The following is a 14,151-nucleotide window of genomic DNA, read 5'->3' as shown; positions in this document are numbered from 1 at the left end:
GAAATCGCGACCCAGCCGCCCTACTACCCGCCTTCCGCCGCCAAAGTTGGATGCGGCCCACGCTGGCCATCTGAACCGCACATACATACATATTAATCTATAAAATACTCCCTTAAAAAAATCTGCATACATCCGCATTCTGGAGGAAAAGTCACTTCACTCCGCATGCACCCCAATATCCTGTCCAGCAATCTTCGGCCTTCTCCGACATGGCGGGCAGCGAATACTAACTCTGACTCTGAGATATCCTAATTCGTCGACCAGACCTCGTGCCATGCGGGGATGAGGAGAAGATGTCCGTTCGCATGGCTCTTTGCCGCTCCCGGGAGGAGTGCGGCCAACCGCGTTCTGAGTCGATTCGGCGGGAATTCATTGCGTCCGCGTAAATGGCGTCAGACGTGGTGACCACCGGCTGACGGCGCAACCCCTTTGGTGATGCCTTGTCCCCGCGGTGTTCCCCGAGTTGGAGGCCAACGCTGACATGGTTTACGCCCCAAACTGGCTAGGAGGCGTGGCGTGCCCGCCATGCGAGGAACAAGGCGCGGGAGCCCTCAAGGTCGAGATAGCGGAGGCGGAGTCGCATGCCGGCCTGGACGAGGAGGCCCTCCGTGTCTGCATCCTCGAGAAGCAGCAAAGGAGGACGACACGTGCCCTCACAAGGAAGCATAGTTGAGCGGTCCGGACTGCTCACCACAAAGGAGGAAGCCATTGGCGGATCGAACAGCTCCGGCTATGTTGAGTCTTCGACCGCTACTTCCATGACAAAGACGACAAGGACAAGGGCAATCGTGGGTGAACTTTCTCCAGAGCTCTAGCCACGGCCCTTCTTCCATGAGATTTTACAGTCGCCAAGTTGTAGAACATTGTCAATTTTTGGCAAGTCCGATGACATGTATGATGAAGTAGCCGTATGCTACTTGTACAATTAAGATGTAATACATGGAGTTTAATTTACATTGAATGACATTGTATGAATTTGAGGATTTGTTAACGAGAGATCGGTTATGAATGCAGACATATGAGAGGTGACTGGTCATTGTCTTCGGACGCATTCACGTACATTTAAGGGGGTGGATTAGCTAGGTCCAGCCGTATACGCTCTAACGTCAGCCCCTTGCACACAGAAAAAAACGTCAGCCCCTTCTCCCTCTCTCCCCGACGGAGTGCAGCAGGAGCACCCCCTCAGCGGCATGTCTGTCGGGGGCGATGGAGGTGGCCACTTGGAGCACACACGACATGCTTGCAGCACCAGGCGAGTCAGGTTGGGCGCCCTCTCGTGATCGGAGAGGCACATGTTCACTCCTCTTTCGTCGGACCTGTCATCTCTCCGGTGATGGTGATGTGTCGGCCTTTAGGAGTTCCTGTATGTCCTGTTGTGCTCGAGACCTAGCTTTGCTAGGTGTGGTGTGTTCTTTGTAAATGTTTTAGCTCGGTTTTCCTCAATTAACCGAGCATCGGTTTCTTTACCGCTTCCTCTTAATGAATAGTAGCAGTTCTCTTTCTATCTTTCAAAAAAAATGTGCAAGTGGGTACCCTGGGCAGTCTTGCGACGTCACCTCGTTGTACTCTCACTGAAGCTGCCGGAGGGTTCCACACCACAGCGTCTCTTAGATGACCTCGCACCTTTTGTGAATGATAATGGAATCTGTAATTCACCTCATATGTGCTGTTTCTGGAAGCTGTTGTAACAGTGTATTGTTCTCTGGATTTTCAGTGGCCTTGTTATTTATCAGCAACATCCATCAAGTTTAGGCGCAAAATTGTTTCATCTACTGTATAGTGGGAAGAGTGCTGTAATACAGGTACAGGAAGGTCAAAAACTCCAATTACTAAAAATTGGTAAAGCTTGTTTATAGTTGTACTACATACAAAGAAAATGGGGTTCAAAACCGGTTTCAGAAGCACCTAAAAATCTTCTCTTCAATTTTGTTCAGTATAACGGTCAAAGCTTTCTTCGGGGAACAAAAAGTCGATGAATTCCACCTACAATCTTCACAAAGAATTGGAGGTTAGATCCAGGTCGCCACTCTTCAAGCAACAGCGGCAGCGGCAGGAGATGCTTGCGGTTGCAGATCAATGACGCCGTGGCACCGCGAGCATAGCGTAGGATGGTCAACGAACGATCCAACGTCCTTGGTGTAAACCCAGCAGCGCTCGCATTTCACGCCATCCGCACGAGTCACACCGATCCAGATCTCTCCCGTGCGTGGATCGCTGAACTTTCCAGCATAGGACACACCTAATGTGGTTTCTTCACTCAGGGATGGGAGAATCTCCACCTGCAGAAAGACAGAAAAGAGAAGAGGCGTCAAAACAAAATTGCATGCAGAAAGAGGGCCTCTGGTTTTGAGAAAAGACAAATGTTCTACCTGAGATGTGATAAATAGGCGATGAAGGGTATCTGCATCATTGGTCGCAGAAGCCAGCTCCTTCAGTTTGGATACCGTATCGGGATTTTCAGCATGGAGATAAACCTTTGCGTCCAAACTAGCGCCGATCAGCTTTCCTGTTCTAGCATTCTCCAAAATCTTGTTCACCTCTGATCTCAACTGGTTAACAAGCAAATGCAAAATCTCTGTAAGAAATCAGTGCTGAAGATATGAACTCATGTGTGGCAACAAAATATATATTAAAATAATGACCATATAATAATAATAATAATAATAAAAGAGCTGCAAATATTCTAGTATCTACACCCTCTGTTCACTAACGTTTGAACTTTGAACTGCCAAAACATCTTACATTAGTTACACCCTCTGTTCACTAATGTAAGACGTTTTGGCAGTTCAAGAGGTAGTAGCAATTAATTAACTAATTTAACAGAAATGCGCGTATTACACATCAGAAGTGGTTCCATCTGTGTCTGATCAATAAGATGGAACTTGGATGTGTCGAACTGGAATGTTACAAGTTGGAGGCATGGGTTTCATAAAACATTTATTGAAGAAAAGATGGCTGGCCTCTAGGAATATATCGGTTGAGTTATAACCTACAACTAGGGATGCAGGCAGTGCGCCACATATCACACACCCCAGTACAAATTAGTGTTAATTTTGGGGCCATAGTAATGCTAATTGCATAGTTTTGCAGGTCAGGGAGGGCGCCACTTGCATCCCTACCTACAACCCATATACCATGGCAAAGAAACACAACTATTAGTATATGAATGGATGCCTCTAAAGTGATGCAGAAGTGTTGTGTACCTCCAGGATAACACTCAGAAAATCAATATCATCCTTTTGAACTGAGCACCATTCTTCATTCTTATCTGGCCATTTTAGATCGAAAGCAAACTTGGCAACAGATCCATCTTCCAAGGTGTGTTCAAAGGGCAAGTTCTGCCAGATATCCTCTGCTAAGTGTGGCATAATCGGAGCAATGGCCCTAACAAGGTAGAGTAGATGTGCAGCAAGGACTGTCTGGCAGCTTTTCCTTGTGTAGCTAACTCGGCCACTGATAAGATCACATAAGTTGCATTAACAAACAACACTAGCTAGATTCAATTCTAACTAGATGCAGATGGAAATGAACATTGGATGAATGTCATACCCAACATAAAGTCGGTCTTTTGCAACATCAAAATAGAAATTGGACAAACCAACGATGGCGAATCTCTGAACGGTCTGAAATAGAGAGAAACATATGTCAACAATGGCATCCTGAGCATATGGCATCACATACTATAACAATTGTGCACCACATGTGATCTGAAATTCTGATAAGAAAATTAAACAACTTCCAGAATGCAGAATGAAAACAAAGGAGTAACTGAACAAGATCATTCCACTTCCAGGAACTTTGATCATCCAAATCCAACCAACTCCTAATCGGCAAACCATATATTCACTAGCCACACTTTGTGTTTATCAAAAATATGACCTGAATATACCAAAACAGATAAACATAGTTTACGCATGCATGTGCATAGAAACACGTGAACACACGCACAGTGTAAAGAAAGGAGGAACAGGAAAGTCTGAATTAGTGTGACTACGCAAAAATGTTACACACCTGATATATTTTATAGAATTGGTAATTATCATAACTATCCTTCATGGAAGCCACAACATTTTCCAGTTGGAAAAGTGCATACTGGTCAATTTTCGGCAGATCACTGTAGGGCACAGAATTCTCTGGCTATAGAGAGGAACATAAAAAAAAGATAAGATTAGAAAAGAAGCATGCACTGAAAGGAACGCTGTAAAAATAAATAAGACAGGGAAACTAGGGAAATAATTAAAAAATATTAACAGTAAGTAGTATTAGCTAGGGGAGTATATATAACGAATATCATGCCCTCCTTCCTATTTTCTACATCTAATGAAACAGTTCCCAACTCCAAGCATTATATTCAGCTAACCAAAATTAGTTCAAAGCTTTGGCCTGAGAAAAGAAGGAAAAAGCATATAGTCTGAAGAAGTCCACTAAAATGAGTATGGGTTCAAATTATCAAAAAAGTACAATTAAATGCGTAAGAATACTTGTTGTTCGCTAGGGCATCGGTATTATCAAAAAATGAAATGAGAATATATACTTGGCCACCTGAACTTACGTTCCAATCATGGAGATTTGCTAACAGAAAACGCATTGTGCCTCGTAGTTTTCTATACATGTCAGACATCTGGCGCAAGATTTCCGAACCAATCAACACATCTCCAGTGTAATCAACACTAGAAACCCATAGACGGAGAACATCTGCTCCATAAGGAGGCTCTTTCTGCACAAGGTCAAGAGATATTTCACTCCTCAAAACTAGAAAGTAACACAAGTTACTGTAGGAACATACCTTAGAATCTTTCCCACCAAGAATCACTTTCTCAGGATCCACGACATTACCAACAGATTTGCTCATTTTTAAACCGTCTTTGTCCAACACAAAACCGTGGGTAATAACACTGGAATATGGAGCCTTTCCTGTTTGTTTAATGGGAAAAATTGGAGAATGAAGAACCTTATGTCAGTCCCCAGATTTCAGATGCCAAAAATATTGAGAGAAAAGAGCGATGAGTGTTCAGATTTCAGAGTTCTCATGAAAAAATAAACAAATAAAACATAATTGCATCATTGCATATGGATCATTTTTCATTTTTGACATAAATATGATAATAGTTTACAGAAAATATAACGAAAATGTCTTTAAAGATATCTTGTAGAATGAACTGTTGATGAATCATGGTGTAGACTCTTAGTGTGACACAGTAAATTATATCTTATATAAGAAATATCTATTCCTAAGAAAGTAAGGTAGCAACAAGAAGTGTTTCTGGTGATATTAAACCCGAACGAACTGCAACAAATATTACCCATAATTACCTGTAGTAGCGATGCTGGTTAACAACGAACTCTGAAACCATCCACGATGTTGGTCTGAACCTTCAAGGTATACATCTGCAGGGAAATTAAGGCCATCCCGTTTTGCTGAAACAGCAGCCCATGACGAGCCTGAATCAAGAGAAGATGTGGATAAATAATTAGTGTTCTTAACAATGCTCAATCTCGAGATATATTATTAAATATGAGTGCTTTGAGAGGTAAGGACTGATGTAATGTCAGGACAAAAGGTGGCATCGAAAACCAAATAAGTCGGAGGATTGGATACACAATAACAAGCCCAATAATGACATCAATGCAAGATTATAACACATGACTAGGGTGGCTTGGTTCAGTTTGAAGGCTCTGCAAATGATGGCAGCTGTCAAGATTCACAGTGTGCGGGCACCCGTACACACACAGTGATCTATGGTGAAAATTGATTTATGCATTGTCACAACTGATAACAATCATCACCAACTGAACTTTCTAAAATATATATTATTGGCAGAATAATGAAGACAGGATCCTACCAGAGTCGAACCAAACATCCATTGTATCAGTGCCCTTACGATACTCAGATGCTTTGTCGCGATATTTATCTGGAAGAAGTTCCTCGGTTTTCATATACCACCAGGCATCACTGCCTTTCTCTGACACTATAGCTGCATAACCAAAAAAATATTGGTGGGCATTCATGTGATTCTAAATCCAATCAGAAGTAAAGACATTTTTTTTCTGTAAGAAGGAAAGAAAGCATGGCAAGCATAAGGTCGCTTATAATGATTCAGAAAATACAAGTACAAATGGATCAAAGCTTCATGTCATAAAGGATCACATAATGTATCTTAGAGATGTCTTTGTAAATTTCTAAACTGGACTTGGTACAGATACAGCAGACGTATTTAGGCTCAGTTTAGGGTTGCTGAATGTGCTTAGCTGTGCTTATTTATTATACAATGTGCTCAATCTATAATCTGCTGTCGGAAAATAGTCACGGAACTAGAGATAAGTTGGTTAAACAAGCACCAAAATAGGCAAAAGCTGGTTGGATAAGCTAGATTGTCATAATTCACCGCCACAATGTCAAATGCAGTCTTAGATGAAAATACTGTGAGATATGGCACATAATTGACAATTCAGTCCATATGTTGCGCCAGAAAGTTAAGATATAGGAGCATTATCTAAAAAACCTTGAGGGGCACCTTGAAACAAGACATTTAAGTTAGCAATTGCCTAAGAATGATGGTGTTGCAAATGCAGAGGGAACCTAACAAAGAAGTGCAAGAAATCATAATCATCGGCATACCCTTGATATGTTCAATCGTTTCTTCAGTTATAAGAGGTTCTTGTGTGTCTACATGATAAAAAACAGGAATGGGAACTCCCCATGTTCTCTGCCGGGAAATACACCAGTCAGAACGGCCTGAGATCATGTTAACAATCCTGTTTTCACCCTGAGAATGTTGAAACACAGGCAAGAAACAAGGTTAACTTTTCAGACAACACCAATAGGAATTCAAGAGTATGATTAGGTAACGCAACAATATTGGAAGGCAACGCAACAATATTGCATGAAACTGATATATGGAACAAAGAATTCAGTTGCCCAAGGAAAAAAATCAAGACAAGTAAGAAATATGGACGGAACTTAAAGCTCTTCTACAAGTACACTAGTTAAGATAAGAAATATGCACTGAGCAAACATCCCAAGTACTGTTGCCAAGCGTGAAGTTTTCAGTACTAAGCAGTTAACAGTTCAAAGAGGTTCAGTGAGACAATAAACCAAAGGAACATAAACACAGTTGCTGATTCGAATTTTAAGTTCAAGAAATAAAGCAGCTAAATACCTGAGAAGGAACCCAGGTTACTCTCTTGATTGCATCCAGTGCAGCATCCCGAAAACCATCCACAGAGGCAAACCACTGCTCAGTTGCTCGGAATATGGTTGGTTCTTTCGATCTCCAGTCATAGGGGTACTTGTGTTCTGACAACCAAAAAACACAATGGGCAGACAAACTTCTAAATAAAATCCTCGATATTCACATGGCTTTTATACCAAAAACTTTGAATACATATTGTGAAGTTACTCACTGTAAGGCTCTTCTAAGATGAGTGAAGCGTGTTCGTCCAGATACTTCACAACTGCAGCATTACCAGCTCCCAGGACAGATAAGCCACTAAATTGTCCAGCTTCGGCAGTGAAATTCCCTTCATCATCCACAGGAGAAACAATAGGAAGACCATATTTCAAACCTGTCAGGTAGTCTTCCTGGCCATGGCCAGGGGCAGTGTGAACAAGGCCAGTTCCAGATTCAGTTGTTATATAATCTCCTCCAATAACAACAGAACATTCATTGCCATTAACAGGATGGAGGTATCTGAAGGCACCAAGCATAGCATTAAAAAAAATCAAGCACAACCATAATGAAGTTAGAAGAGCAAAACACATACCTGCAGTGCTCCAAGACTGAACCAGGAAATGATTTCCGGATTACAAGCTTCACACCCCATTTGGACTCTAGAACTGAGACAAGATCAGAAGCCACGATGAAAAATGGTTTCTCAATCCCAGAGCTCAAAATATTCCCAAGTTTTCGTTGCTTTCCTCCAGATGTTGACTCACTTTCCAGTACAGACTGGAGCTCAACTACTGCATAACTAAGCTCAGGGTTCACAGCAACAGCTGACACAAGAAAAGGTTTTTACACAAGTTAGTACAATTCCAAAAAGTAAGGAATGTTTGAAGCAAACTCGTACACGGTATGTGCAACAACCATGCAAGTGTAAGAGAGGAAACAATGCTATATTCTGATTCCATAGTACCAATGAAATTAAAACAATGTCATTGTCAGGTGGCGGAATAAAAAAAAACTTCAAATTTGCAATACATTACCATTGTATGTGTCATGATTTGCGTTCAAGCTATGTTATTTAATAGCCTTAATATTCATTTATCTTGATTATTAGTTACAGCATCTTCAATACTGCTAGCTGATTCTATGATATTGGCATTTCATACTACTTTAGGAACTAAAGTAGCATATTGCTATAAAAAGAACTCCACCTGGAAATTTAATATTTATTTTCCATGAGTTGATTTGGTTATAGACTTATAGACATACAGCATGAAATCAGACAAATACTTTACTTTTACTGTCATCCATCTCCCACCAGTTGAAAATTTTGAAACTGTTTTAAGGTGGCTGTCATGACACCCCAGTTCAGAGTGACTTGCTGGACGTTTCCATTGAATTAAAAGCAAACAAGGCATCACCTCACCAGCATTAGCAGGAATTGTCCATGGAGTAGTGGTCCATATGGCTAAGCAAACATTAGGGAGAAATTCATCTAGCAACCCAGAGTTAGATGGGCTGGTAATCTTGAATGCCGCATATATGCTTTTGGAAACATGATCTTCTGAATACTGGAAAAGGTAAAAGGAGCATATGTAAGGAACAATCAACAGATAAATCAACAACAGAAGAAAATATAAGCACCTGTATGCCCAAAAGTTCCAACACAGCTCAAAAATACAAATAAAGAATTCTAAGATGCTCAGATTACCACAAATAGGTCTACCAGAGTGACCATATAAATTTAAGTTGCAAAGCCATTGGCAGTAACGCATGTGATACTATCACACATAGGTTTAGTGGAAGACTACTTTATGTACTTTAACAAGTTTTGAAAAAACACACTAAGTTGGTTGTTAAACATAGGCATTAATCTCAACATGAAAGGACTTACAAACAAAAGTTACACAGGTTGGCATGCGGCATATTACACGGGTTGGAATACACAGGGTAACTTTCGCTCAAAAACTAGATAGACAACTAGTAAACTATGCCAAGCAACTTCACAAAGAGAACACAAATTAAAGCATGATTCAGCATTTAAGTCCACATTGAAATAATTCAGAATTATCAATTGTTTATTTGCATACTCAACAATCACTCAATCAACACTATCGATTATTCATTTGCATTTAACACTCACTTAAAGATTACTGTGCAACAAAGTGTTTGACAATAAATTAATGCAATCGAGTAGAAAGATTAAGCATACCTCTAACTCAGCTTCTGCTAAAGCAGTACGTGAGGACGGACTCCAATGGACAGGCTTTCGTCCTCTATAGATATATCCTCTCATAACCATTTGACCAAACACTTCCAACTAGCATATCAAAACAAAAGGTTGTTACTGCCACGGTAAAATTTAATTATCAGTAAGGGCTCCTGATAAGGATGAAAAAAACTGTCGATATTAATTATCATAACATAAACTAGAATTATACCCAGCATATTGTCTTTATACTGGCATGGTAAACAGGTCAAAAGAACAGAAAAAATAGCTGCTCTAACAGCAAGAAAGATAGAGATGCTGACAACCCAATCAAGTCATCCAATCTCCAAGCCATTGTTTATGAGGCATCCCGCCTTGGACGCCTAGGCGGCAAGGCACACTGGCAGCACCTTACAATTATGCCTGCTTTAGGCGCTTAAGCATCAGGGCGGTTGGTGCTCGCCTTAGGTCGCCTTACCGCCTTAAAAACAATGCTCCAAGCTCTCACTCGAGTGAATAGAATAGATACATATATATGCATTTCCATGATTTTTTACATAAATAGTAGGAGTAACAAAGTGAAAACCTGAGCAGCTTCATATTCTGGCGAAAGAGTTAGGTAAGGGTTGTCCCAATCTGCCCATATACCGATCCGCTGCAAGCACAGTGTTATTTGTTAATATACAAGGAACTAAAGCTAAAACGTTTTGAAGGCTTTCGGTAAGCAAGAAGAACATGTGCCAGGCATTAAATGACTCTGCCTTGCCTTAGAAAACTGTAAACACACCATGAAATACCACAAAACTTAAATAAGGGCATCTGACTCGCTAACCAGACCAAATTGCCACTAGAATTTAAAATGAAGAAAATATTACCTTGAAAGAATTCATTTGTGCATTAACGGTCGCTTTAGCAAATTTTGCAGCTTTTTGCCTTAATTTTATAGGTGTTAGAGCATTCAATGTTGCTTTGTCCATTGACTTCAGAACTGCAGTAAATGATCAACTGTTACTTGGTTATAATCTAACACATGCAAAGCAGGCATGTTCTAGGTGAACCCGCCCCAACAACAAAATAACCACAATTAGAGACACTTTTGAATATGACAACATTTTCAAAGGTCATATAGAGTTTAACTTACCTTTTAATTCTATCGGAAGGCCATGGCAGTCCCACCCAGGAATAAAGGAAACCTTGTAATTCTGAAGCAGCTGTGCAAAAAGAAGAGAGGATCAGAACACTGAATAAATGGCAAATTATGGTTTCATTTGGTTCATGTTCTAATTCATATTTGTGTACTGATAAGGATTTAAATCATAACACCACCATCAGTAAATAGAAAGGGTCGCCAAATCAATATGCACAGCATTGATTATTGAACAAAATGAGTTCAAAACATTTCAACAGAAGTGAGTTGCCAGGACAACATAATAAAATTTTATAAAATCATCATATCGTACACAATCAACTACAATTAGGTGTCCATCTAAAAAAAGAACTTAGGTGACCCAGAGCCAACATATTATAAGATTTATACAAGAAAAAATTCTCATCTGGAATCTTATATCTCATACACAATCAACTACTCTTAGTCTTGTAGAACCTGAGCTGGTTTATCTAGCATTCTAGCATGAGCAATGGCATTTACATAGGTTCAATCTTTGTTGAACTGTCAACAGCAAGCTGAATATGCAGACTTTACCATTTGAAAATAATGGAACATGCATCAAAATATGAATCCGTACCAATTGTTTCCCCAAAAAGAAATATGTCAATGGTTTGCAAATAAGCATGTGCGTACAGCTAGATGAAATTTACGGATAGCCGATACCTTGTAGCGATTTATAATATCTTTGAGAACTTTATTCAGCGCATGACCCATGTGAAGATCTCCATTAGCATAAGGTGGGCCATCATGAAGAGTAAATGTAGCCTAATCAAACAACCAACTAGGTCAGATGAATGGTTTCGTTTTCATTTGTAGCTCTACTTGAAAAAGTAAACTCACCCCAGTATTCCTTTCGGACACCCTCTTCAGCACCTGGTTCTCCTCCCACAACTTCTGGAGCTCTGGTTCGCGCATAACAGAGTTTGCTCTCAAGCCAAAACTCGTCTTTGGGAGATCCACCGTGTGCTTGTATTTCCCATCTTCTTGTTTCACACCTAGGAAAAACCGACAAGCTATCAGTTCCAGGTACCTCTGTGTTCTAACACCCCAAGGAGGACCAATGACTAAAACGAGACTCAACCTGTCAAACATCAATTAAATGCTCATTTCAATTTCAAATGGTCCAGATCAAAACACTTATATCATTAAGAGATTTTCATTTTGAACATGCCAAATCGGACTATCTATACTGTTTCCCGCAACAACAAAAAAGACTACCTATATACCATTAAGGATCAGTAGCTCAGTTAAAACACCTGCTAGTAATAATGTCTTATTGAGACTCTCAATGGAAGGAACTTTTATCCCCATGACTGCACTCAGGTATATTAAATATGGAGAGTTTTTCTAACTTTTAACTCCGAACTTCTAAGAAAATAGCAAAATTATTCATTAAATCATCAAATCCCCATATATATAGCATATAATCTCAATCGGTTGGCATCATCACAAGCACAATCACCACCGTCTGAGCACTGTTTCCACCATCCAACATCTAAAATAAGCTCACCTGTTCTTCTAGTTATTCAGAAAATGAAAACCAAGATTGCTTTGATACCAAGACACTGGATGCAGAAAGCTTATACTGATGGAAGTTTCACACAGACCAAAAAGAGAACATGGCGACAAATTGTGATGAAGGCGTAGACACCTTAAATAAAAAAATCACATACATAATGACCTAATTACAATGAAATGACCCAGCATGGGACATTTGTCATCTATCAAGCTAAACCAACCAGATTAAGCTCAAATTACACGCATCCATCAAGTGAACACCCCGTCAGTTCCAACTACGACCACGGGCAAATTTCACTCAGAACCCTGATCAGCAATCGATCCGAAGCTCGGGAAACTGCACTCAAATTCACTCGTCTAATCCTACTACTGCTTGCGTCCCTAGTCCTTAGCACCGGATGCAACTCGCGAGCAGTCCACCTCAAAAAACCGACGCCCCATTGCAACACCAAACAGATGGTCACCGATTCCCCTAACCAAAAAACCCCACCCTGAACCCCCTAATGACGCGAGCAAGAGACGGCTCACCCTCCGCGGCCTTCTTCGCGGCCATGACGGGGCCCCGGGACCGGCGCTTCGAGGCCGACGACGACGGGGCGAAGAGCTTGCTCAGCTCGCTGCTGAACGGCCGCCGCGCCGCCACCGGGGCCGCCCCCAGCCTGCGCAGCGGGAAGCGGCATCTCTGCGTCGAGAAGACCTGCGGAAGAGCGGGGGCTCGTGAGGAGTGCCTCTAGGAGGTTCGGCGGTACAAGGGAAGGGTGCGCGCTTACGCGACAGCAGGAGGCGGCGTCCATCCGACGCCGGCGCCGCGAGACGAGCGAGCGAGCGGGCGAGCTCGAACTGGTTCCGCAGGGGAGAGGCCCCCGCCCGGCCGGTCGACGGCGAGGTGGGTTCTGCTATGGGCGCGGCAATGGCGGCATCGGGGGATAAGGGGATTGGCGAGCGAGGGGAGAGGGGAGGAGGGGAGAGCCTGAACCGGAGAAGAGCGGCGTGGAGGGGGTTGGCTCGTTCGCGGAGGCCGGTGAGGCTGCAGTGTGGGACCCTCTTGGTTGGGCCATTCGTTCGTGAGGAGAGGGCGTCATCATGGTTGTTGGGCCACTTTGTGAGGAGGGAGCTACTGGGCTAGGCCACGCTGTAAAGGTCCACTTGGCCCAGTAAATGGACGGGCTGCGAATAGTTTTTTTTCACTAAAAAATAGTTTTGTTTTTTGAGAAGGCAGCAGTCTGGAGAAGAGCGAGAAGAACCTCTCAAAGAAATACATACAGTACAAACAAGAAGCAGCATAGGCTGGCTCATGCACAACTCAAGTCGGTTAAAACAGAACTTTGTGACCCCCAAACAAATCTCAGCTCGTTTGCGAGTAATATCGAAACCACCATCCCCGAAACAGAAATTAAAAAGGTTTCGAAATTTCAAAACCGGGACCTCTCATTCACTCATGGTTTAAAAGAGATTCTGCTTCACGTTTGCTATGGCCAATCTCCATGCATGTTCATGGCGGGGCGCTGGACTCGTAACTCTTTACTTTACTTTGTTGGGAACATGGTGAGGCACGAAGTGTCACTAATGATGAACTAAATCGAAGGTGGCAGTAGAGTATGTGATGTGAGAATGGAGGAAATAGAACGCCAGAGAATTTTTACCTGAAACCGGAGCCATCTTCCTCACGAGCTGGATGTTCGACCAGGGTTTCAATCTCTCAAATCAATGGAGAGACTTTTACCTTGTCCCCTGTACTATATATAGAAAAACACTTGGGTAAAAACCCACGCCGTTCCCTTCCTCCCTCCCTCCCTCCCTCCCTCCCGCGCCGCCACCCGCGAGGCGGCCGGGGAGGGCGCCCCGATCTCCTCCGCTCGGCCCCCTCTCCCTCCCTACTCCCCCTCGCCGCCGCTGGAGGGCGTGGCCGGGCGAAGCCCGGTCTGCGCAGGCGGCGGCGGGGCCTCCTTCATCCCCTCGCGCGGGTGGTCAGGCGCGGGCCAGATCCGCCGGGCCTGGGCGCCGGACTGGTTGACGGGTGCGGCGGCACGGCGTGCTGCGGAGTGGTCGAGCTCCTGGCGGCGGTGCGGCGGGAGTCATGGTGGCGGTCC

General features: G+C 42.7%; 1 protein-coding gene across 2 annotated transcripts; it reads right to left on the bottom strand.

Annotated features, from left to right (window-relative positions):
- Positions 1-1,747: 1,747 nt before the first annotated feature.
- On the bottom strand, positions 1,748-13,048 carry LOC119322801 (isoleucine--tRNA ligase, chloroplastic/mitochondrial-like). Of its 2 annotated transcripts, none has more exons than XM_037596321.1 (22): positions 12,832-13,048; positions 12,590-12,758; positions 11,384-11,538; positions 11,207-11,308; positions 10,517-10,586; positions 10,251-10,363; positions 9,962-10,030; positions 9,379-9,486; positions 8,593-8,737; positions 7,765-7,996; positions 7,405-7,691; positions 7,161-7,297; positions 6,620-6,767; positions 5,844-5,975; positions 5,314-5,442; positions 4,787-4,914; positions 4,553-4,717; positions 4,012-4,137; positions 3,550-3,623; positions 3,204-3,453; positions 2,370-2,549; positions 1,748-2,279 (listed from the first exon to the last, which is right to left on the bottom strand). In XM_037596321.1, the coding sequence occupies exons 1-22, from the start codon at positions 12,853-12,855 to the stop codon at positions 2,031-2,033; spliced, it is 3,192 nt and encodes a 1,063-aa protein (XP_037452218.1). In that variant the 5' UTR covers positions 12,856-13,048; the 3' UTR covers positions 1,748-2,030. The 2 variants fall into 2 exon arrangements, with proteins under 2 accessions (XP_037452218.1, XP_037452219.1); XM_037596322.1 differs by lacking the exon at positions 12,832-13,048 and adding an exon at positions 12,111-12,194 and having other exon boundaries at positions 11,384-11,591; positions 12,590-12,741.
- Positions 13,049-14,151: the final 1,103 nt, after the last annotated feature.

Source organism: Triticum dicoccoides, chromosome 6B (genome assembly GCF_002162155.2).
Source record: "Triticum dicoccoides isolate Atlit2015 ecotype Zavitan chromosome 6B, WEW_v2.0, whole genome shotgun sequence".
NCBI classification, from domain to species: Eukaryota; Viridiplantae; Streptophyta; class Magnoliopsida; order Poales; family Poaceae; genus Triticum; species Triticum dicoccoides.
This window is presented reverse-complemented; position numbering and strand designations above follow the sequence as displayed.